General features: G+C 37.1%; 2 protein-coding genes across 3 annotated transcripts in view; one reads left to right on the top strand and one right to left on the bottom strand.

The window, feature by feature from the left end:
• LOC127409611 (DNA (cytosine-5)-methyltransferase 3A-like) overlaps nucleotides 1-9,661 on the top strand; it is a 70,199-nt gene extending 60,538 nt beyond the window's left edge. Inside the window, exon 23 of the mRNA XM_051644294.1 lies at nucleotides 5,598-9,661. Coding sequence (XP_051500254.1) covers nucleotides 5,598-5,610 — 13 coding nt within the window. The 3' untranslated portion in view covers nucleotides 5,611-9,661. The remainder of the gene's footprint in view (nucleotides 1-5,597) is intronic.
• LOC127409636 (dihydroxyacetone phosphate acyltransferase-like) lies at nucleotides 9,287-22,970 on the bottom strand. 2 transcript variants are annotated; one of them, XM_051644333.1, is made up of 16 exons: nucleotides 22,838-22,970; nucleotides 20,834-21,025; nucleotides 20,581-20,757; nucleotides 20,241-20,370; nucleotides 19,917-20,044; nucleotides 19,628-19,703; nucleotides 17,351-17,502; nucleotides 17,130-17,260; nucleotides 15,190-15,413; nucleotides 12,350-12,598; nucleotides 12,170-12,249; nucleotides 11,893-12,033; nucleotides 11,601-11,700; nucleotides 10,977-11,070; nucleotides 10,750-10,820; nucleotides 9,287-10,490 (listed from the first exon to the last, which is right to left on the bottom strand). In XM_051644333.1, exons 1-15 carry the CDS (start codon nucleotides 22,847-22,849, stop codon nucleotides 10,751-10,753), a joined length of 1,956 nt encoding a protein of 651 aa, XP_051500293.1. In that variant the 5' UTR covers nucleotides 22,850-22,970; the 3' UTR covers nucleotides 9,287-10,490; nucleotide 10,750. The 2 variants fall into 2 exon arrangements, with proteins under 2 accessions (XP_051500293.1, XP_051500292.1); XM_051644332.1 differs by having other exon boundaries at nucleotides 9,288-10,490; nucleotides 10,759-10,820.
• Between the last annotated feature and the right edge of the window lie 2,361 nt (nucleotides 22,971-25,331).

Here is a 25,331-nt window from a genome sequence, read left to right as displayed (position 1 = left end):
CACTGTTATATAGAGGGAGAACTTGAGGAGCTTGCATGCAAGCCAAAGTTTAGCTGCTGGGTCCAGTTCATGACGTTTAAAAATGAACGTCTAAAACCCAGGATGTTTTCCTTTAAAAGTTTGCATAGTCAAATCAGACTCCTTTAGCAAAATCGTTGTTGCACTATGCTGGGTCGAACCGCTCGTAGCCTTATAGTCTGTTTGTGTTCGTTTGGTGAAGGCTGGTAAGTCCTGTGACACAACGTGAGGTTTGATTGTTATTAGTACAAATTTCAGTGGTAAATGAATTGTACATAGATAAGTTTGCCTCTTTTTTTTTTTTTTTGCATTTTATTATTACGTTTTGTGTGCTGGGTGTTTTTAAATTCATATAGAGTAATTCTGCCGTAATTATTGGCTAGTGTATGATTATATGCATGGCTGTTATAATAATGGGGTGTGGTCAAAGGCGGAGCTGTGAGCCAGTGATGTCAAAAGGGGCGTGTCCAATTAATGCAGAGAATTCTTTTGTATTTATGAACTGTGGGAAGACAATTGACAGGTGATGAATTTGAGAGCCAACCAGTAACCTGTTGTCAGCTTTAAAGGAGGCGGGGTCTTGAGTGAGGTTATTTTAGGGGAAAAAATCTTTAAAGAGAGACAGTGAAGGTGTTTCAAAAAGGTGCTATACAATTTTATTCTTAAATGATAAAAGAATGACGTGTAACTATATCGTTGGCATTTAAGATTTGACTGGTCTTGACAATGACTGTTTTTATGTTGTGTAGTCTTGAAAAAGCACTATTATTTTACTCTTTTATGAATATATTAACAAAGGCATTTTAACTTTGTACTTGATGAAAATGTAAAAGTAAAAAAAAAGAATAAAAATGTACAGATTCATGTGTTTTAGCCTAGACATTACTGTAGTATGAGCCTCTCAGTAAGAAAACATTGATACATACTGGATTCATATGCTGCCTTCAAGTCACGTCGGAATGATCATTTTTACAAGACAAGTGGAGTTGAACGCCACCACAATATCGTAATTACCAGTGGGATTTTCTTCGAGCCCCGATTTTCTAAATTGGGGGCATGTCGATTAAAGAATCATGGTAGAAGCAAATCGGTTTTAATCATAATTAAAGGAATAGTTCACCCAAAAATGACTATTCTCTCAACCTCAAAAAAGCACATAAAGGCAGCATAAAATTAATCCTCCAGTGGTTAAATCCATATCTTCAGAAGCGATATGATAAATGTGGGTGAGAAACATCAATATTTAAGTCCTTTTTTACTTGCGTTAGTTATCGGTATTTGCAAAATCAGTCAACCTCTAATTCAGACCAAAATATCTTAAATGCACATCACACCGTAATTACGACTTTTGAATTTGTAAGAAGGAATTTTCCAGGAGGACTGGAAGGCAGCAATATTGTACACTGTTACGTAACTTCTTGAAAGTGATGGCAAAACTACATTACCCAACATTCATTTCTACAAACCCCATCCATGTACTCTTGCTATGGTCAGACTGTAATGTTTTTTTTTTTTTATATATATATATATATATGATTGTTGTTGCCTCAATATTTATTGCCTACAGCCTCGTCTGTCTTATTCAGTCCATTTGTGTCACAGGTCTCTCTCTCATTTTACTAGCATACTAGCGTACTACTTACTGAATACTGTGCAGTATATATTGTATAATGCCTACTTTTTTTAAATAGTTAAGTTAAACAGTAGGCATTATTCCAAAATAAACATTTTTAAAAAACAGTAGTATGCTGCATTATCACATGACCTCATTGAGTTGCATGTATGATTCAACGAGTGTCATTCTGTTACCATCTTGGGGGGAAATGTGTTTTTGTATTTTTTTTTTTTATCCAAGTTTGTGAAAATGTCATCATTTGGCAGTCTGATTAAATAATGAGTCAAGAAAAGAGTTAAAAATCATGGTTGGTTTATCCATCAGACAGGAAAAGGAAGGTCAGTATGCATACTATATACTGCAGCGATAGCAAGAGTAGTATGGCAGTACGCTAGTCTGAAGCTTCATTCTTTCTCAACCTTCTTCACCCACTTAAACAAATTAAGTCGCATTCTCTCTCTCTCTTTGTGGCTGTAGTTCTGTTGTGTTTTTGATGGTTATAGTAACAGGTCGTCCTTTCATAACTCTCTCTGTACGCAGTGAAAGGAAAGACAGCCAAACACAATGGCTCCTTTCCTGTGCACTTGTGCTGTGGAACACTTGAATTAAATGTACTGTTTTTGTGCTAAAATCATCCTAGTCCTGTCTTTCTTAAGTTAAAGGGATAGTTCACCCAAAAATATCAATTCTGTCATCATTTACTCACTCTCGTGTTGTTTCAAACTCCTCTAACTTACTTTCCTTAATTGAACACAAAAGGAGATGCTAGTCAGAATGTTGGCTTTAGTAACCATTCACTTTCATTGCATCTTTTTTCCATGTAATAAAAAAAGTAGGGGCCTGGGAAGCTCAGTGAGTATTGACGCTGACTACCACTTCTGGAGTCGCGAGTTCGAATCCAGGGTGTGATGAGTGACTCTAGCTAGGTCTCCTAAGCAACCAAATTGGCCCGGTTGCTAAGGAGGGTAGAGTCACATGGGGTAACCACCTCGTGGTCACGAGTAGTGGTTCTCGCTCTCAATGGGGCGTGTGGTAAGTTGTGCGTGGATCGCGGAGAGTAACATGAGCCTCCACATGCTGTGAGTCTCCGCGGTGTCATGTACAACGAGCCACATGATAAGATGCGCGAATTGACGGTCTCAGAAGTGGAGGCAACTGAGACTTGTCCTCCGCCACCCGGATTGAGGTGAGTCATTATGCCACTACGAGGACCTACTAAGTAGTGGGAATTGGGCATTCCAAATTGGGAGAAAAGGGGATAAAACAAAATTTTAAATAAGTAAATAGTAGCTGAGGCTGACATTTCACCTAACAACGGGTGGTTCTCAAACTTTTGTTAGAGAGAATCTAACAGAAATCTAAAGAAAACGTGCATATTGTACTCAACAATGTTAAAGAATTTTGGTGTAATTGCACGTGTTAACTTGCAGTTCAAATTAAACAATAATTCTAAATGTATTTTGGAATTTTATCTTTAAACTTATGCCGTATGTGTAGGAGCATGTGAACTGAATTGCGTTCTGTCAGTGTTATGTACTGTATTTGATGAAAGACGAACTTCTAGGCCAGTAAAACAGTACGTTCTTTAGGTATGCTTGCAAGTAGTATAGATTCCGGACATACTTCATCCAGGGACATGGGCATTGTCCCATGACCTGGATATATGATGTAATAACAACAACTATTAAATTAATCTACTCTGGTTTTGTTAAACAAACACCATTTAAGCACAACTTGAAAAATCTGTTGGTATGTATAACACTGAGAGTTGCAAAGAGCCGTCTTCGCCTTTTTAAAAACAAAAACCAGCGTTTTGAATATGACGTCGCCTCAGCTCTTGAAGCATTATGGGATAGTAAAGTGTCCTTCTAATATGTCTGTTCTAAAAATTCAATCGGGGTCTGTATGCATATCCCAAGGCGTGACACTTCAATCCCATTTGATGAATTTGATGGAAGGTTAGCTGAGCAAATGTGCATGTATTCTGAAGAATACCATAAATAATGTTAGAAGCACATTTCGTCGACAGACAGTGAGGCTTTATATTAGTTATTGTCCACTACCTTTTGTACACTGATTAAAATGTCCAAACAATATGCTTTAGTTGGGTGATTTTGCAGATTTAAAAGTCCATATTCCATGTTCACCTAAAAATGAAAATTCTCTCATCACTTGCTCACCCTTATGACATCCCAGATGTGTATGACTTACTTTCTTCTGCAGAACACAAATGAAGATTTTTAGAAGAATATCTCAGCTCTGTAGGTCCGTACAACGCCATGCACTTGTTGGCCAGAACTTTAAAGGTCCAAAAAGCGCATAAAGTCAGCATAAAAGTAATCCATATGACTCCAGTGGTTAAATTAATGTCTTGAAGCGTTATGATGAGTGTGGGTGATAAACGGATCAATAATTAAGTCCTTTTTTACTATAAATTCTCCTCCCTGCCCAGTAGGTGGCTATATGCATGAAGAGTGCAAACTGACAAAAACAAAAGAATGTGCAAGTGAAAGTAGAGATTATAGTAAAAAAAGAGCTTAAATATTGATCTGTTTCTCACCAACACCTATCATATCGCTTCAGAAGACATGGATTTAAACACTGGAGTCATGTGGATTACTTTTGTGCTGCCTTTATGTGCTTTTTGGAGCTTCAAAGTTCTGGCCACCATTCACTTGCATTGTATGGACCTTCTGAGCTGAGATATTCTTCTAAATATCTTCGTTTGTGTTCAGCAGAAGAAAATTAAGTCATACACATCTGGGATGGCATGAGAAGGAAATAATGAGAGCATTTTCATTTTTGGGTGAACTATCACTTTAACAATGTAAATGTATTTTTGGAATCGACTCCTAGCCCTAGTTAAAACACTGCCGATCTCTGCAACTATAAATAGCCTACTATTGTATTATTATTATTATTATTATTATTATTATTATTATTATTATTTTAACTGGCAGAGTTCAAATCGCCCAGCAAAACATTATCCAATTTATGTGACATTTCTGCCTTGTTAACTACGATCAGAAGAGCCTTATAGAAATCACACATTCACTATCTGTCCGAGCAACATATTCATCATTAAAATGTGGATTCTCTTGGCTATTTGGATTATATGTTTCGTGGATGGTAAGTATGATGCTTTTAGACTCTTATTTTTTTATTTCAGACAGGGCCGTAACCACAATATACATGGAGGGGGACAAGTACCCCCCAGTAATCAGATATGGCCAGATCCTTCATAAAGGACAAACACTATAAATCGTTATTAAAGGTTCAGTATTAAAACATCATAACAGTAGTCCATATGATTTGTGCACTTTAATCCAAGCTTTCTGGGGACTTAGAGAAGCTTAGTGTTGTATGGACTACTTTTATGGTATTTTAATGATGATTTTTTTCCCCCTCTTTGGACCTTATCAGCAGTGGACAATATGAACAGTTTTTGTATGTAAAAATGAGGCACAACTTGAGGACAGTAAATAATTTTGTGTATTTTCTTTTTGCTAGTCAGCTGATGTTGCGTCATTTTACAGATACATCAATGATGAAAAGAAATTCAAATTATATTCATTTTTTCTTTGAAACAGCACAAAAATTTAACAAAAGATGACTGAAACTGGCATATTGCTAGCAATGCAGACACAGTGTTTGTCTTGTACGGTATGAACTTAAAAAAACATCTTTTTAAAAAGTTTTAAAAAACGCATTTAAAGCCTTTATTCAGAAAATTATTATTTTAAAGGACCATTATATTTGTGACCTCAACACCTGCGACCCCCCCCCCCCACCCCCAAAATGGTTTGGTCCCCCCAATGTTCAAGACTTGGTTACGGCCTTGATTTCAGGAGTAGTTTTAAATAGCCTATATTCTGTTTACACATATGATAGTGCAATAAATGAGGATAGAACAATATATTTACCTATTAATCATTTTTGCATTATTGTGTTTTTTCATTCACAGGAAAAACTATTAACGAGTGTCGTTTGGTTCTTCATGCAGTGAACAGCCGTGTATCAGCTGTACCTGTCACTGTTACCTGAGCGCCATGCCAATGTACACTTCACCAAAGCTGCATGGCATATTATAATCACAATTTATTGCAAAAGTTTTCAAGGTATGCTACTCAAGAAGATCTCTTAAGGTAGTACTTAAAGGGTTTTAGGAACAGCGCTGTATATTACATTGAGGGACCAAGGGCGTAGATTCCAGGGGGGGATGGGGGGTTGTAACCCCCAATATTTATACCATGATCAATGGAAACATGTAAATGCTTCACACTGCAACCCCCCCAATGTTCAAGCTAAATCTACGCCATTGTGAAGGACTGTGTTTATGGTGGGAATCTGTCTTGCACCTGTTGTCGGTGTCAGACACTTCCTGCAGGCGGTGCTGTTTCTCATGTCGACAGTTCGGTGGGCGCAGATTCCGCTGTCCTTTCAAGAAGACGTGGATGAATGGGACAAAGAACAGAAAAAGAGAGGAATCACAGAAACAGAGAGAACAGGTGGAGGAATACCTGTTTGAGTACTGTCAGGATCCGATCACTTCACTGAAGCCGCAGATGAGAAAAAATCACACACAAAAAATACATTTACTGTATCCTCTCAAAACAGAAAATAGTTGGTACTTCCTTAAAAGTGCACTCAGTAACTTTTGTCTTTGTGTTATCTTGGACTTACACTGACACCTAGTGGCTTGGATGCAGCATAATTTAAAATCAGTAGTTTTCAGTTTCAGATGCCATTGTAGAAATGTAGTATTCACAGTCAGCCATGATTACTTTAATCAATTAATGAAAGTGTCAAATAACAGGACGGTTACTGAGATTAAGCGAGTAGTATTCGGCTGGTCATGTGATTCTAACATGGCAGCCCCCATGCGCGGACCCTCTCCATGTAGAATAAAACAGCTTTTATAAGGTTACTGATATGACTGGAGTCTTCATTTTAATGTGAGTGCTCATGATTTCCTACATAAATTGCAAAACTACAATTCATGTCTTTATTACTGAGTGCACCTTTAAAGGTGCTGTTAGACATTTTATCCAGCATACAGCGCAACAGTGCCCGCCCACTTTTTCAGCCATCTGGGTTCCGGAAGTATTTTTCACATAAATTGTTTTCCATAGGATTTTCATAGAGTTTTAAGCCATGAACCAAACCAACCAGCTCCGAAGTGAATCACAACATTACAAACTTTCATTTGAAGCAAAAAAGTATTTGAAAGTCAGACAAAAAGACAAATGCGCCATTGAAGTGGGCGGTCGCTCATGGGCTTGCTTTGCGGGCTTTGTTGGCCACAGTTCTCTGATTGGTGATACTTTCTCTGCTGGATAATCGGTAATGAAGTTATTCACCAGAAATTACGCTATCAAACACGATTGTTAAACAATTAAGTTGAAATAGCGACGACTGGTGGCTTCAAAGGAAGCATATACCATTGATGAACAACCTCGGAGCTCATGGTATGTCTGTCTTTAAGCGTTTATGAGTTATTGTTGAAAATCAATTTGTCTATGAAAAAATAAATGGGATTGAAACTTACGAAACCGGACTGCTACTCACAATTAGCTGCTGAATTAGACCACACCCTTTCTGTCTCGAACTCCGCCCTCCAAAGTGACCGTTCAGACCAAACACGTTCCATATAGCTACAACAAATATGACACAACGCAGGTGTCTCAAAACATGCTTTTAAGTGCCCAAACATACTTCACGTAAGTACGCAGATGCGAGCGCTTTGCCAACGCATGGCCAATGCGTGGTCCCGTTGTACGTACATTGCGAGCGATCTTGTGTTACTCTGGCAGTTACAAACCTTGAGGCCGAAACATACTTCACAAAAGTACGCAAATGCAAGTGCTTGGCCAACATGGCCCCGTTGTCCAAACATTACGTGCGCTCTTGCGTTGCTGTGGCGGTTACAAAACTCAGACCACAAGAGGGCATTAGATTTTTTACGCGTGACCACAAAACCGATGCTGCGTCCAAAACTGGTATTTTATAGATTCATGTCCGTAACCAGGTAAATGCTGCCTTCGGAGGCAGGATGAAAATAAGGTGCATTTTAAACTGTTCTGAGACCAGTTTCTTAAGAGTTCCATTCATTTAAAACAGCGGTCAGTTAAGCCATTAACTGATTAGGCAGCAAGTCAGCGGCCTACGTTTTCGGATGCAGCCCGGATGTGGTAGATGAGTTGATAGTTGAGGAGTGGGGAGAGACATGAAGCAAAAACAAGTTCGTCGAATGGACTGGGGATAAAATGTCGTATATATTTTTAGAAAAGATTCAACTCAAATTGCTGCCCGAGTCTGCCATGGCAGTTGTTGATTGAAAGAATTAAATTTTGCGTAGCAAGGTGTGTCTGCATTCACGTACTTGAGTAGAGTATGTTTGGGCCTTTGGAACACAAGGGGACGAAATAGTGTTTTAGGCGCCACGAAACCGGATGTGGTTGAGTCAACATGTTGACGAGTGTGCTTTCGTATTTGTATTTTTCTGGACAGAATTTTTATTTATTTATTTTTATTTAACTTGTTCGACAAGACTCTCCTCAAATTGCTGCTCCGCCATGACAGTTGTTGATTGAAAAAAAAAAATCTGCTGTTGCACCCCTTGCGGCAACGCTGAGAATACAGCGCATACTTGCATTAGGTTATTAATTGCGCAGAGACACATTTCACAATGTAACGAAGCGTGAAATCAACATTCTTTTGAACCAGACACAGCATCTAGAAAACACAACGCTTACGCACGAGACGTGGCACAATGGACAAAGACATCTGTCTAACCCATGTTTACATAAAAAACCAATGGACAAACATCGGACACGTCAACAAACCTGAATGCGCAAAATGATTGACAGGCATAGAGCGTTTCTGATTGGCTAAAAACGGCGGCCCGCTCCTCTGACCTTTTTTCATTGCTGTTTACAGATTCTTTCACAGGAACAGGGGTGATTTCTCAGGACACCTATTTTAGTCATTTCTGTCAGGTAATAGGGATATTTTATGTATGGTATTCCATAGAAAAATTGCTTACATAACCTTTAAGGAAAGCTTTATATATATACAGTACTGTGCAAAAGTCTTAGGCACATAAGATGTTTCACAAAAGCATTTGTCTTAAGATGGTTATTTATATCTTCAGCTTTAGTGTATCAATAGGAAATATAAATGTTAGACTCCCAAACATTACTTTTGTAAATAGAATAGAATAGAATAGAATAGAAGAACAGGGAGCCCTGCAACAGATGTCATGGCCCCCACAGAGCCCCCCACTGAACATCATGTCAGTCTGAGATTACATAAAGAGACAGAAGCAATTGAGACAGCCTAAATAGAGAGAAGAACTGTGGTGAATTCTCCAAGAAGCTTGGAACGTCTTATCTGCCAACAACCAAGAAAAACTGTGTCCAGGTGTACCTAGGAGAATTGGTGCTGTTTTAAAGGCAAAGGTGGTCACACCGAATATTGATTTAGCTTTTTTATGTTTACTGGACTTTGTATGACATTAATTGATAAATGAAAACTATTTATGGCATTATTTTTGAAGACATCTTTACTATGCAACATTTTTCACAAGTGTCTATAACTTTTGCACAGTACTGTATATATATAGATAGATGGATAGATATTTAATAATCATCTTTACAAAAAAAGCACTGGAGCATTACAATGGTATTACCTTTGTACTTGGTCAAAAAAATAAAATACAAATAAAAATGGTAAAATGATTTTTGTTTGTATAAATGTAAGGAATTATTATTATCAGAATATACATACAGTAATCAATATTTTATTACAATGTTATTATACAAAAATATATATTTTTTAAACTGCACAGATAAAAAAAATTGACCTCACAGGAACTTTGCCATCTCTTAAAAATATGCTAAACCTTTTAGAAAAACAAATCTTTCTGACTATTCATACATTTATTAGAAGAACACACAAATATGTACTTCAAATGTTTAAGTTTTCAAAATCCCTGCACACATTTTGACCACATCGGTGAAGTATGGGGTCACCTATTTTATGGTAGGCAACCTAGAAAAAAGTACAGCTTTATTTTCCTCTACTGTTTTACCTATAATTGCTGACACTCTCCCATGATATTGTCAGCTTATTACAAAAGTATCCCTTGCCTTTATGCCCTAACATGAGTTTTTCGCTATTAGAGAGCGTTTATGAGCTTTTGGTCCCCTTTCAATGTTTCACGCCTCTGAAAACCTCTTTTTGACTACTTGTGAATGCTTTATATCAACAGCTTTTCCTAAAATAAAGGAAGAAAAGTAGTATTTGTAAAAACAGCACAATAATGTGTTTATAACATATTACTCTATTTTTCATACAATCATGAATAAAAAGGTGTCGCTTTCAGATGCAATAAACATACATTTCCAAATGGTCTATACATTGTAAATATTATGCAAGGGACTATTATTTGTCTTTGGCATGCAACACACTATCAACAGTGTCGCCCACATTTACACACAACAGGAGGGTTAATTTAGTTATTTGATTACCAGTTTCATGTTGAACATACGTTTTTAAATGAATACTTTTGTTTTTTGTGGTTGTTGCTCTACTGTAATTTTCAGCTGAATATCTATGTTCTATTGATTTTCACATGGTCAATAAAAACAAATCAGCTGTACATACAATAACAGTCTGATTAATTCTACATCTAGAGCAGCTCCTGTAGGTTTATTCTCTGTTACACTAGGAAACATAACCTCTGTTATCACAACAGATGAGTTCAGCAGGTATAAATGGAGAGATGATTCGCTCTCATCTGATTCTTTTCTTCACAGTTTGGTGTCTGAACTGATACGAGGAGTCAATTCACCATCTGTCATGGACACAACATAAGGCAAAAAAATCTCATTAGATATTCAATTTAATTTTCTACTGAATTACTGTATAATTTAGAGGTTCCAGACCCAAAGCTTTTGCCACTACAGTACACCAACATTATGAGAGAAATTATTTTATTCTACAGCCATTAAGGCAATATTACTGACAGCAGGGTTTAAACTTGAATTTATCAGAGATTTGAATAATTTTTCTTTTGTCTTTGATTAATCCAGTACAAAAATAAATCAGTATACATTATTTACTCAGTAGGTCCCTTATTCTTGTCACTGCACTTTTATTCACACTGAACTCAGTCTGCCCATCACTGAAATAAAGAAAGAGAAAGAAATAGGTCATTATATATATATATATATATATTTTTTTTTTTTTACATTAAACACAATAAGCATGTTAGCATTAATGGCAATAAAACCAAAACAGGTTTTGGCTATACGTTCATTTCTAAAACGTCGCTGCTTACACTTTAGTTTTGGTCAGAGCATCCATCCTGAACAAAGTTGAAAGAACATTTTTTTGTACATCAGATGATAAACACTCATATGAATGAACTTCACCTGTGAATGAGAAAGATAATGATTTCAGACAAAAGCTTAACAGAACAGTTCTCCCCAAATAATGAAACCTCTGTCATCAAAGAGCACCAAAACTGTAGAGTTGTTTTATAAGTCTCATGCACAATATTCCGAGTCATCTGAAGCCATCTAATTGATTTGTGCAAAGATCAAAATTTACATTACATCATTACATCTTTCTTTAATCTCATATGGACTATTTTTATGGGGCTTTTGTTGTCATTTTTGAAGTCCGACAGCCCCAGAAATATCAATGTTTTTTCCACACAAAAAACAAAAACAAAAGTCATATGTGTTTGGAGAGGAATGAGGGTGATTTTACATTTTTAGGTGAACTAACCCTTTATTGAACATTCAGAAAAGTCTATTTTGAACACGGTGTTCATCTTTGGACATGCAATGACCTGTTATCTAATCACTGAGGTCATGGCAAAGATATCCAAAACAGATATCAGATCGACTGTGAGCACCGGTAGTCTGGAATCAGAGGTTATCTGAACGTGATCCCTCACCTGAAATAATGAGCTTCATGATAAATCTGCGGACGCTGTGTAAGAAGTTCTTTTCTGTGAATGTTTGCAAGCTTTCCTCACACAGAAACCTAAACACCACCTAAACACACAGATAAACACTGATATTAATACTGACATGTTGAACGTTTTGCACATACTTGCTTATGGAAATGTTTAAGAAATTCTCACTGGCCCACCGGCGGTCCCATCTGAGCTTAAAGGGTTAAAAATGTAATGTAACTATACATCAGTTTGTGATATATATTTAAGAATCAGAAATGACCCCAATTACCTGATAACTCTCTATGAAAGGCTGCAGAATCGCTCTTAGGAAGACGATGGTTTCCTGGCCTTCATCTCTCACAAAAACCTCTTGATCAGAGCGACCAATTACACCAGACTGCTGTAGCAAAGAACAGCCCTCCTCAAAATCCTGAGAAAGAGTCAAGTCAACTTTATTTATAAAGCACATTTAAAAACAACAAATGTTGAACCGAAGTGCTGGAAAGATACAGATGTTAAGACAGATGTCTTGTGTTCAATGGCTATGCTAAAACACACTGTTTCACCTGAAACACTTGACCAGGAATGAAGACAAATTCATTGGAAAACAGCTCCAACAGAAGGTTAAAATGACGAAAGATGTCATCTGGAAAAGAAACGACACAAGTGACCCTGTTTTCTAAGAAGCGGTTTTCAAGTTGACATTTTTCAACCAAAGAGAAATTAACAGAAGATCAGGAACTGACCAGTCCTATTACTCGCTGCTTTTGTCAGAGTGACCGCCACCATAGCAGGCCGTGTGAATACATGGACAGCTTGATTCCTGTAGGAGGCACACATGAGCACAGCAGTAGCACGTCTGAACACGCCCTCCTCTTGACTGACAGGTACTGGACCCGCCTCCTCCGCTAAATGGATATGCCCTTTATCACAGTGTGCTACTGAGTGATGCAGTGTCAGGTTTGATGACATCACCTCAGAATCTGAAATGTGCTCTTCAAAACAGATGAAAAAAAAATCACATATTGTGTGTTTACATTGTTTAAAACAGCTTTATTTCATTTTGAATCTTCCTCCTTTTTACAAACAGTTGAGATTTGTGTTTGCTGTATTTAGTATTCTGATCTTTTCTTTTAAATTTTTATCCTTTTACATTTTTATTAAGTCTAATATGCATTTTTATTATTGTACAGCACACTGGTCAACTGTCTGACATAACAATTTAAACATAACATAAATTGGCATAACTTTAGATTCTTTGTTTGCAGTTATTATCTGATAGATACTTTGAGATTATATGATTGTAAAACTACATTTTAAAATTTTCTGAAGCTACAGTATTTTTATCCGGTTGCTAAGGTGTCCTGAGTGGTTGCTAGGGTGTTGCTATGCGGTTTCTTTGATGTTCTGAGTGGTTGTTAGGGCATTGCTATGCAGTTTTTATGATGTTCTGAATTGTTACTATGGTGTCTTGGGTTGTTGCTAGAGTGTTGCTATGCGGTTTCTAGGATGTCCTGAGTGGTTGCTAGGGTGTTGCTATGCAGTTTCAAAGATGTTCTGAGTTGTTACTAAGGTGTCATGGGTTGTTGCTAGAGTGTTGCTATGCGGTTTCTAGGATGTACTGGGTGGTTGGTAGAAAATTTCTATGCAGTTTCTAGGATGTTCTGGGTGGTTGCTAGGGAATTTCTATGCGGTTTCTAGGATGTTCTGGGTGGTTTGTATGTGTGACACGCAAATGTATGGTCACATTTTTGTTTAAAAAGGAGTGTATATTTTGTATTAAAAATAATTTATTTGCCTGAGCCATTTTTATGTTATCAGTGTTAATGCTATGTTTTCAATGAGTCAGTACTGCTGCAGCTACAAGGGGGCACTGCTTACGGATGTTAGTGGCACGCGAACTTTCAGCCCTCAGACGCTGACAAGCAATGCCTGAGGAAAGCCACTAATTTGTGTCTTGTCTTCTTTTCTCCTGATTTCTCAGGCAAAAATTAATCTGTCACTCAGGTCCTATGCCTGGGACCTGTAACACTAGGGTGTTGCTATGCGGTTTCTTTGATGTTCTGAGTGGTTGTTAGGGCGTTGCTATGTAGTTTCAAAGATTTTCTGAGTTGTTGCTATGCAATTTCTAGGATGTTCTGACTGGTTGCTAGGGCATTGCAATGCAGTTGCTAGGATGTTCTGGGTGGTTGCTAGGGTGTTGCTATGCGGTTTCTTGATGTTCTGGGTGGTTGCTAGAGTGTTGCTATGTAGTTTCTATGTTGTATTGAGTGTTTCCTAGGGTGTTGCTATGCGGTCTCTAGTATGTTCTGATTGGTTGCTAAGGCATTCCTATGCAGTTTCTAGGATGTTCTGATTGGTTGCTAGGGCATTTCTATGTATTTTTTAGGATGTTCTTGGTGGCTGCTATGTGGTTTTTTTGATGTTCTGAGTGGTTGTTAGGGTGTTGCTTTGCAGTTTCTAAGATTTTCTGAGTTGTTGCTATGTGGCTTCTAGAATGTATTGAGTGGTTGCGAGGGCATTTCTGTGCGGATTCTAGGGTGTTGCTGTGCAGTTTTTTTATTTTCTGAGTGGTTGTAAGGGCATTTCTATGTGGTTTCTAGAATGTATTGAGTGGTTGCTGGGGCATTGCTATGCGGTTTCTAGGATGTTCTGATTGGTTGCTAGGGCATTTCTACCTTGTTTCTATTATGTTCTGGGTGGTTTCTATGGTGTTGCTGTGCAGTTTTTTGATGTTCTGATTGGTTGCTAGGGCATTTCTATGTGGTTTCTAGAATGTATTGAGTGGTTGCTGGGGCATTGCTTTGCAGTTTCTAGGATGTTCTGATTTCACTGCCATGAAGTGTCTAGGAGTGGTTATTAGGATGTTCTGGGTGGTTTTTTAATGCATCGTTTGCCAGGCAAAATCTGTATATCCAATCATTTAAAATAGTCTTGGAATTAACAAGGGCCCAAACTATGTGTGGGTCTGTGTGGTTTCCATGGAAACAGCCCTGAGTTGGGTTGATGTTTTTAGACACTGTCAATCCCTTTCACATGTTTTGGCTTGAGTCCCAGAGTAAAAGAACCTTCACGAGTGCTTCACAATAACAGTGCACAATACTGAGAAAGCTAAACTAGTAAGAGTCCTCTGGAAAGACACATTTAACCCCTAAAGGAGCTGCACATGTGTTGGGGAGAAAAATTAAAGGACGGTATTTACAAAGTCTATTTCTGAGTCTGTTTTAGTGTGGTAATCACTCCTATGTGTCTGTTAGAACACAGGAATCAGGCAATGGACTGAATCTGAGGTATTTAATTAAATGTTGCAGTAGGCATGGGCATACAATTTCCAGGGTTTACTGTACAAGTGTTTGTGTGTGGTTTGTTTGTCAGTGACGCACACAATACTAGAATAATTCTGGAGAAAGTCTCTGCACACTTTTTTCAGAATAGCTCAGTATCGCATATTTGCTATCACATCAATTGGCCTTGACACATGATCTGGATTTAACACTACGCAAAATCCCACAGTATCTTCATTATAAATGTGCATGTAAACACACTGACTGTGTAATGTAAGTTTATTGATTGAATATGCTCTTACTGGGCCAGTTGAGGTGAGCTCCAAACTGCAGGGCGAGTCTCCTCAGCCAGAGCGTTTTGTGGGTTAGCTGATCTAAATCAATGCCCTGGAGGTTCTGCAGGAGAATCACAGCAATCAGGTTCCAGGGGCTTAGTACCACATTTCTCTCCTGCAATCGGACTATCACGTGGGCAAGACCTGACACAAACTCCTGTGTCTGCTTATTGGCCTTCATTGGCAAGTCTCTGTTAATGAGACAGAAACAAGAAGAGGGAACTTTTATTATCTCAGACTCTCTTCACAGCATATTACTGGCAGTGTAAACTATAAGAAAGCAACTAACAACATTTTTCAGTAGCGTCACAGTAGCTCAGCTGTTTTTAGAGAAGATTTTTCTGTAAAAAGCTACTTTTCCCAACAAGTAGCAGTACATTGCTGTTTTTATGTTGCGTTGTATTGAGTGTTTAGCCTTACAACTGATCAAGTTGAGGTAATAATCAAACATTTGCCTAAACCGTCTGTTTCCTCTCAAGTAGCCTTGGAAAAAGTCTGATTAATTCTAGTAAATCGGTTAATTTAAATGGTTTATGTAAATTAACTGCTTCAAAAAAAGATTAACCAATTAAAGTCTTTGAAGTCCTTTAGGTCATTTTTATTTTAGCAAAATAATTTAGTTAAATAGCACTGTTATTCACTTTTTCACTGTTAAAAAGTGATGGTTTTATAAACTTGAGTGTATTAAAGTTTTCTAGTTTAAGTTCAAAACTGATAAAACTCATTAAATTATGTCATTAGAAAGTTATATATTTAAAATGCCTAGTAACTTCATTGTGCTTTGCTAATTGTGTTAAAACCTTAAAGTGTGGCTTACTAGTTTTCTAATAAAATTACTAATGAAAAGTTTTTGATTCTGTCAACCTTAACGAAGACTAGTCAGAATGCGTAACTTGCGAATACACTGTTACATGCAAACTGGCTAAAATATGTAAAATTAATAAAATTCTCTATAGCATGAAGAATTCAGAATACATTAACTTGAAAAGGTAATTCAATTATTTATTAATAATTCTATTATTTCAGAAACTCAGGTTTACACGAAAAAAGACTAGAATACACAATTGTATTTTGTATCTTTTATATGTTTGATACATTTTTTAATTAATAAATGTTTATACTTTTCTAAATATTTAAATATTTGATTAAAGTTTGGTCTGTTACAGTTTGACACACGCTTTTGTCATTTTGCACATTATCATCAACTAAAATATGTTAATTTTGTTGATTAAAATTCTATGCCATTTTAGCCAAAGTAAATCTAACTGAAATTAAACAATATGAATTTACTGGACATTTTCATCAAAAGAATAAAACTATTAGTGATAGACCGATATATGGCCCAGGCCGATTAATCAGACGATATTTGCCCATTTTGCGATTATCGGCATTGGCCGATAACCATGTTCGCTTGGCCGATCAACAGAAGTGTTAACTTTCCTTTGTGTCAGTTCCAAAATCTACCAATAGATTTGTCAATGGATAGTCAACACTTTCTGTTTTACAAAGTTCTTTCTCTTCACGTTTTTGTAAATATTGCATAAAATAAGTGTTTGTTTCACTTTAGAGATTTTGTGTACATCTGATTTGCTGTTGTTAAATTGTATTATGTTTATCGGCATTTATATCAGCCATTGGCCATCCTGCTGTCTAGATATTGGTTTTGTATCGGCCATTGAAAAACCCATATCGGTCGACCACTAAAACTATGACAAACAAAAATCTGTGTAAAAAATGAACACTGCTAGTTTTTCAGCTTTTAGTAGCAAGTAACAGTTTCAATATGGTTACTCCAACACTGATTATTTGGCTGAGAACTGAAACTGCCTGTGTAGTTCAATTCAGTGATTGTAGCTTTTACTGATTCCTGGGCAAATTTCAGAACTAGTTAAGTCTGTGTGTATTACCTGGGCACAAGATTGTACTGTTTGCAGTTCATCTTTCCCTTCACCAGGTCTCTTACAGACACAGGGTTGCCAAAGCACACATGCATGCAGCCGTAATCTTCCTTCAGCACCGTCCAGGCCTTCAGCAAACCCTGCATATTCACAACAAGCAAGAGTAAGTCAAGGTTATCAGGTATAATTTATTCATATTTTGTTCTGTAATGAAAGAGTTTGAACTGTACCCAAGTGGTCTCCTTAGGTTTGGGAAACCCCAGCAGCTCCTTAGCGAGGATCGACTCCTCCAGCACACGGTCGTAACTGATGCTGATGGGGACTAGACTGATATCAAACACTTCTCCTTTAAAAAAAGGCTCCAATACCATTTCCATCATTCCTGTGAGGATCCAATCAGAACTGAGCTGAGAGAACAGCAAAGGACCCAGAACAGGCCCCTGCAGAACCCCACATTTATGACTCTTCTGAACAAGCATCAAATTTAGCCTTTACAGTCAACCTGATACACCATTTGCAACCCAATAAACTTTTACACTTTAAGTACTTCCAAACAGAACAAAATATTCCACATGAAAAAAAAATTTAGGCAGAACTTCAATCCAATGAAAACTGATTGGAACTTGAAAAGTGGGTGTTTCATACAAGGCAAGTTTGCAGTAGATTGTAAAGGGGTACACTCCTCATCGTAACCTTTATTAAATCAACGTTAATCACCATTAAATTACTGCCTTAAATACCTAAATAGCTATATGTTAATTGATTAACATTAGGGATGGGAATCGTGAACCAGTTCTTGTTCAGAACCAGTTCCATTCTTTATAAAAAATACCAGAATCTTATGATTTTCATGACTTTCCCTTCCATTAATGGTTCCCCTATGTGCATTTCCCGCCGATGCATATAGAACACTGTACTAAAATACTCTTGAGTTTTCAGCAGCACATTTCTACAGCAGCGCTGCCCTCTATTCGGTCTACAGGGTAAAACACACAGAGCCACCAGTGTATTGGCGCATCCGGTATAGTCCGATTCCTGAAAGAATGATTCTAATGAGCCGGTTCTTTTGAATCTACAGCGCGAAACATACAGTGCTTCTGGTATAGTCCGGTAAAGTATTAATCTTATACTGATACACAAGATATGAATGTCCAACTCGAAATGAAATAAGAACTTTTTAAGTTTCACAAGCCTGAAGTACAACATTAGGCTGCATAATGTCTAAACAGTCTAGGAACTTTTAGTGCTATGTAATGTTCCTTCAGACATGTGAGACTTTAATGAAGCAGTACAGTTACTGACTGGTTGTTCATATGACAATGCATAATTGCAGCAATTCACCCTGCTGCTCTGGCCTGGTAACCCACTGAAGCTAAGCAAGGTAAAGCCTGGCTAGTACCTGGATGGGAGACCTCCTGGGGAAAACTAGGGTTGCTGCTGGAAGAGGTGTTAGTGAGGCCAGCAGGGGGTGCTCACCCTGAGGTCTGTGTGGGTCCTAATGCCCCAGTATAGTGATGGGAACCCTATACTGTAACAAAGTCATTCAGATGAGATGTTAAACCAAGGTCTTGACACTCTGTGGTCATTAAAAATCCCAGGGCACTTCTCGTAAGAGTAGGGGTGTAACCCGGCGTCCTGGCCAAATTTGCCCATTGGCCTCTATCCATCATAGCTTCCTAATAATCCCCTATACAGTATGTATGAATTGGCTACATCGCTGTACTCTACTCGCCACCAATAAGCTGGTGTGTGGTGCGCACTTTGGCTGCCGTCAAATCATCCAAGTGGATGCTGCACACTGGTGGTGGTTGAGGAGATTCCTCTATAGTATGTAAAGCAATTTGAGTGTCTACAAAAGCACTATATAAATGTAACGAATGAACATAATTAAAGATACACAAGTTTTGTTGTAAGAAGTGGAATTTTATAAAAGAATAAATTATGTGTTCACGTTTCTTGTTTGTTTAGATTTTTTCTTTTAAATATTGTAAGGATCAATTATTGGATTGTATTAATGTCTAAAAAAAAACTAAAAAAAAGTCTGCAAACACACCTTTTAAAAGAATTGTATTAAATGTATTTCTGATTTGTTATATCTGCCCTGTAGAAATCTGAAATGATCTCATCATTTTGCAAAAGACTGATGAGGGTAGTAAATACAATAAGAATTGCATTTCTCATGTAATGATGAGAATATATGTAATCTCATCAAATAATTCTTCCTCAAAAGTACTAAAAGAATTACTGGAACCGTTAAGGAACCGGAATTGTTAAGAGGAATCAGAACTGGAACCGGAATGGTTACATTTCTTACGATTCCCATCCCTAGTTAACATTAACCAATAGCCCACGTGGCTTAGGTGACAGCCAAAAAGTCGTTTTAGAGGCAGAGCAAGTTATCACATTTTGATGAAAAATTATTAAGACAAAAAAAATAATAATATTTCTTTAGAATAACATGCATTGGTGAATTTTGCATTCATACTGACTTTAGGGTACTATCTTACCAAGTTTTGGTATAAGAGATTTCTGTGTTCGACTCCTCCATCCTTCAACATAAAACTCTACAGGTGCAAAACCTGTCTGCAAAAAAGCAGCTACTGTTTTTGACAGTTTCAAGAGTTCATTCTCTGTGGCTAAATAAAGTTTCAGTAGTACAATGAAAAAGATTTTCTATTTGCAAATATGCTATTATTAGTAGTATTATTAGAGCTAAAAAATATTCAAATCAACTCATAAATTGAATTAATCATACAAAAGGAAATTCTGATAATAAAAAGTGGAGTAAATTCTCACTCGGACAATTGTTCTGACATATTCAGACAGCACGGCCCAGTAAAGTTTGTCTGAGCGAACAGCACGACGGATAAAGAACGCTCCCGCCCTCCGAAGAATCTCACCAATCAGCTTCATCCCCATCAGAGCTATGGGAGGAATAAAGATGGACAGATTTAGAAAGAAGTAGACGATTAATTTAGTACCAAAGCTTGAATACAAGTGTGAACTTATGGCCATCTTTAAATTAAAAATGTACATGTACAAGCAAAATATGTCTGAAAAATTAGTGATTGTGAGATTTTTGCACATCCAAGCATGAAAAAAAATCTAGCGGATACTTGCGAATTCCAGCTGCAATGACAGGAATAGAGAGGTCATAGGTGAACATGATGTACGACAGAACGAGGAAGTCCACATAGCTCCTGTGATTGGGCATCAGGATAACGGGATACTCCTGAATGGCCTGCCGCAGCTGAGGACAGAAATTCTGATCACAAACCCTATTCCCATTTCCACTATTGTTTCAATGTTTTCTGTACAACCTTTCACAGAAACGGCTGTACGAATTATTTTCTTTTTTTGCAAAAAAAAAAAAATATATATTTCTGACACCAGTGTATTACGGTGGATTTAAGCATGATTAACAATTCTGTCTTAACTTATTAAAAGACCTTTCACTGACCTGTGTAAGTCCATCCTCATTGACATGTATAGAGCGAAACACACTCTTAAACACTTTGCTCAGTATGAATCCCAGCAGTCGAATGAAGCCCAGCTGAAGGTTCTGACTCATCTCGTCCAGAATCGCAGACGCCTCTTTTAGAAGCACCTCACGAGGTTCATCACTCTCAAGCGTGATCTGTGTGTGAGAGTGAGAGAGTGAAAAATGCTGGTATTAATGTATCCATCTCTCTCTCTCTCTCTTTTTCTCTCACCTCCTGTATGATGTAGCTCAGGTGCTGTGATTCCAGCACCATCCTGTTGAGAGCACTAGCTGAAGTGGGTGCGGCCCCACGATAGGGCTGGGGGTTAAAGGTCCGAAGGGCGTGGCTAATATCACTGCCCTGCCGCCTCTCCTCCAGAATGTCAAAGAAGCCATCAGGTTCTGCCTCCAACGCCTCAGCACTCTTAAACACATAGAACATATTATTTCTAAATCTGACATTTTCATTAAGGAAGAAATCTACATTTTTCGTACATCAAGTAGTAATAGAGCTGTTCAGGTTATAGTCCAAAAACCGGGAAGAACATTAGCATTTTTGAGCCATGGGTTCCCTCTGGGGGGGGGGGAATTCGGCGTTTCGCAGCTGGCCCACCGGTAAAAGTCCCAGTTCTCCCTATGGCCAGTCCGCCCCTGTGTCCAAGTATTGTCAAGACATGTAGTCATGTAAGGTCACAGACCTTATTTTACTCATAAATTGGAAAACCCCATTATATAAACCCATAGGAAATTCCAGAATGAACCCATGTCGAATTAGACTTCCGGCTCTATATAAAAAGCAGAGATAATGACCAATACAATGATTGAGATTCATTTAGGGTTTGTAAGAATGAATTTTAGGCTATGAAAACATGTCAAATCTCACCCCAAAATCAATGACAATAATAACAAATGAGCATAAGGAAAATGAAGCCTATTTTCAGGATTTTATTTTATTTATTTATTTATTTATTTTTTGCAATTCTCATTATTCTTAATGGTGATTCTCATTATATCCACATTGCTGTATTCCAGAAGTTTCTTATTTCGCATTACAGATTTGAAAATAACATTTTGGGCTGTGAAATATGAGCCAGAAATGTTCTTGACGGGTTTTGTGAGATTCACACCTAAAGGGGTGCTTGAATTTTGGTCTGCCTTGAGAGTGCAACAAAAAGTTATTTTATACTTTATCAATGTGACTAAAACAAATATGTGGGGAAAGACATAAAGAACTTATATAAAAACAAATCCAGTTAACACTTACAATAAATTACCAAAACGTTCTGTGGTACTACCATGTTTTTAGACATGCAATAACATGATAGATTTGAGTGTATGTAAATATCTTGAAAAATAAATATGGGAATCATTCAGCACCATGGAATAGGTCTATATGAAATGGTATTTTCTCATAACATCACTGCAGAATGGTACAGTCAAAAAAAAAATTTTTCTTCTAATATTGAAGATAAATGTGTCTGAACAAACCGACAAAACATAGTGTTGTGCTGTTTATATCATTAATTCACTTTCCATGTTTTCCAACAATGAAAGCAAAACAAAAACACTTTTAACTTGGTCTATATACACAAGCGTTTTCCCCGTTGCGTTATAATAGTGTGATTTAATGCATCTCAAGACATCATCGTTCCGTTCCGCTCCGTTCAAAACGGCAACTATTCTTCTGCGTTTATAATTAATTAATTTGATGTATTTTACAATAATGAAAGCGAAACAAAAACACTTTTAACTTGGTCTACATACACATGCGTTTTCCCCGTTGCGTTATAATAGTGTGATTTAACGCATCTCAAGACATCATCGTTCCGTTCCGTTCCGTTCCGCTCCGTTCAAAACGGCGACTATTCTTCTGCGTTTATAATTAATTAATTTGATGTATTTTACAATAATGAAAGCAAAACAAAAACACTTTTAACTTGGTCTACATACACATGCGTTTTCCCCGTTGCGTTATAATAGTGTGATTTAACGCATCTCAAGACATCATCGTTCCGTTCCGTTGCGTTGCGCTCCGTTCAAAACGGCGACTATTCTTCTGCATTTATAATTAATTAATTTGACGTATTTTACAATAATGAAAGCGAAACAAAAACACTTTTCACACCGTGTTTTTACACTGCAAGCGAGCTATGCGACGCAACAAAACTTACAATGCCCGTCAGGAACAAAATAATAATAATTATAAACTAAAGAATAGACAGACTTTTGTTCTTACCGCTCGCTCCATGTCCGATGCAGAAGCAGGTGTTCTTCGCCCTCCGCTGAACGGACGTCCGATCAAACTGAATCTCAAACAGACAGACGCACAGACCTGACGCTCACGAGACAGCCAATGAGCGCGCGCACTGCGGGAACACCTCCGTCGTGCCGCCCGTTACCAAGTAGGCTACCTACTTTTTTTAAAATTTATTTTTTATTATTATTATTATAATTATTATTTAAATGTCAGGATATAAACAAAAATCTTACATAAAAAGTGCAAGTTTACAGACTTAAATAATTTACATTAGAAAAGAAAAGAAAAAATAAATGCACCAGGTATAAAAGCACAGAATAATTTAAAGAGGTAGAGCAAATTTACAGTCTTAAGATCTTTGGTGTTCTTTGAAGGTGAAATGGTTTGGATGTATTGCTCTGTATAAGGGCTTTTGATTACTGAATTTACTTCGGTGTATGTGAAATTTGGCAAACAGAAATAAAAGGTTCATAATAAAATACTAATTCTTTTTTGTTTTGCTGATGCTATAAAAACCAAACAACACACAGGCCTATTGAGAAATCCAAAAGCAAATCTGTATTAATAAATTACAAAATTCTATCCAAAATAATTGTGTAAAGACTGTAACCAAGTAGCCTACTCCTCGCTGCAGACTGTAGCGCGTTGACACAGTGGATCTAATCATATATATATATATACCTAGATGCCTCATTCGGCTCATATGGATACGTCCACCGCGGCGCCATCTTGGAACGGTCAAAAAGGAGAGCTGTTTGAATGTAAATGAATGGAGAAGAAGCCTCAGACCTCTGAATAAACTGCTTTTGTGTGGAAACATTTCATCATGTAATAAACTGACTGGGTGCTAATTTTCAGTATGATTGTGATGATACAGTATATTCATTTGTAAAGGACTTTATTTGCAATTTGCTACGGGGGAACACTGTTTTAGAAGTGAAGTCAGGATTTTTATATCATCTAAAATATTATCCAATGTTTATGGAAAATCAAATAACCTGAAAGATGGCTAGAAAAGACAATAGACTTTTGCAGTCCATATCTGTCAATTTACATTCATGTGTTGACGGATGGCTCTTGAACTATCCAATGGTGGACGCGCCGACGTAACATGGTCCATAGAAATAGCTGCTAATAAGGTATCTATGTTTAGATTTCTATGGGATCTAGTCCTCTGGGTAGTGGATTTTAGTGACGTGGTGGATTTTTTAATGCGCATGCCTATTCATATTTTAATGTTTTGTGTTATTACTGTAGTGCTAAAAAACAGCACTCCAACACCTTATCCTTGAGTAATCATGCTAAATTGCTAATTTGGTACTGGAAAATCACTTGCCATTATATCAAACACAGCTGAAAGCTATTTGGTTCGTTAAATGAAGCTTAATATTGTCTTTGTGTTTGTTTTATGCAATAGACTGGCATATCTTAAGGTCAATATTAGGTCAAAAATGGCAAAAAAGGAACAGCTTTCTCTAGAAACTCATCAGTCAGTCATTGTTTTGAGGAATGAAGGCTATACAATGCTTGAAATTGCCAAAAAAAAAACTGAAGATTTCATACAAAGGTGTACACTACAGTCTTCAAAGACAAAGGACAACTGGCTCTAACAAGGACAGAAAGAGATGTGGAAGTCCAGATGTACAACTAAACAAGAGGATAAGTACATCAGAGTCTCTAAAGTGGTGCTGGCCTGCTTACATTTTTGCATTTGAATTAATTGATGTCGCAATATTTTTTTAAACACATTTTATTACTCTTTATAATAAGTTACTGAAAATAATAATAATAAAAAACATTCAAGTCATTGTCGAGTCATGCAGTTCAAGTCAAGTCAAGTCTTGAGTCGCTAGTTCTCAAGTCAAAGTCAAGTCAAGTCATTTTCTTCATTTAGTCAAGCAAGTCACAAGTCCTTAAATTTGCCACTGGAGTCAGACTCGAGTCAAGTCATGTAACTCGAGTCCCCCACCTCTGATATATATATATATATATATATATATATATATATATATATATATATATATATATATATATATATATTAGGGCTGCACAATTAATCGAAATAACATCGAAATCATGATATGACCTTGTGCGATTATTAAACCGCAAAGGGCTGCGATTTCATTAAATAAATAGTTTGATCATGCTACTCGCTTCAAAGTTAAGTGCGCTGCTCTATCATGTCTGTATTGTGCACAGAAAATGCAAAAGACTCTGCAGATTAAAGTGTCATATTGCTTAATTTAAAGGCCTGCAGTTTTTTATGTGGTAAAGAGAAAAACATGGTTATCACCATTTCAAAAGCTAAGATGTATTAAAGAAAGGTCTCGGTGTAAAACTTTAATACTAAGTAATACTACTCAGTGTAACGCATAAAAACCTGCACTACGTCACCAAAATCCACTACGCAGAGGATTAGATCCACTAGTTTTCACCAGGGCCGTAGCAAGGTCATTTTGGGTCCCCTGACTAT

Source organism: Myxocyprinus asiaticus, chromosome 19 (genome assembly GCF_019703515.2).
Source record: "Myxocyprinus asiaticus isolate MX2 ecotype Aquarium Trade chromosome 19, UBuf_Myxa_2, whole genome shotgun sequence".
NCBI classification, from domain to species: Eukaryota; Metazoa; Chordata; class Actinopteri; order Cypriniformes; family Catostomidae; genus Myxocyprinus; species Myxocyprinus asiaticus.
Note: the sequence above shows the minus strand (reverse complement) of the source record. Positions and strands in the feature narration are given on the sequence as shown.

What these genes read in the sequence shown, in the direction of transcription:
- LOC127409636 (XM_051644332.1), bottom strand. An exon ending in ATCTCTTATACCAAAACTTG is followed by an intron (nt 17,503 to 19,627) that starts GTAAGATAGTAC and finishes GGATCCTCACAG; the next exon opens with GAATGATGGAAATGGTATTG. An exon ending in AGCAGCGAGTAATAGGACTG is followed by an intron (nt 12,250 to 12,349) that starts GTCAGTTCCTGA and finishes TTTCTTTTCCAG; the next exon opens with ATGACATCTTTCGTCATTTT.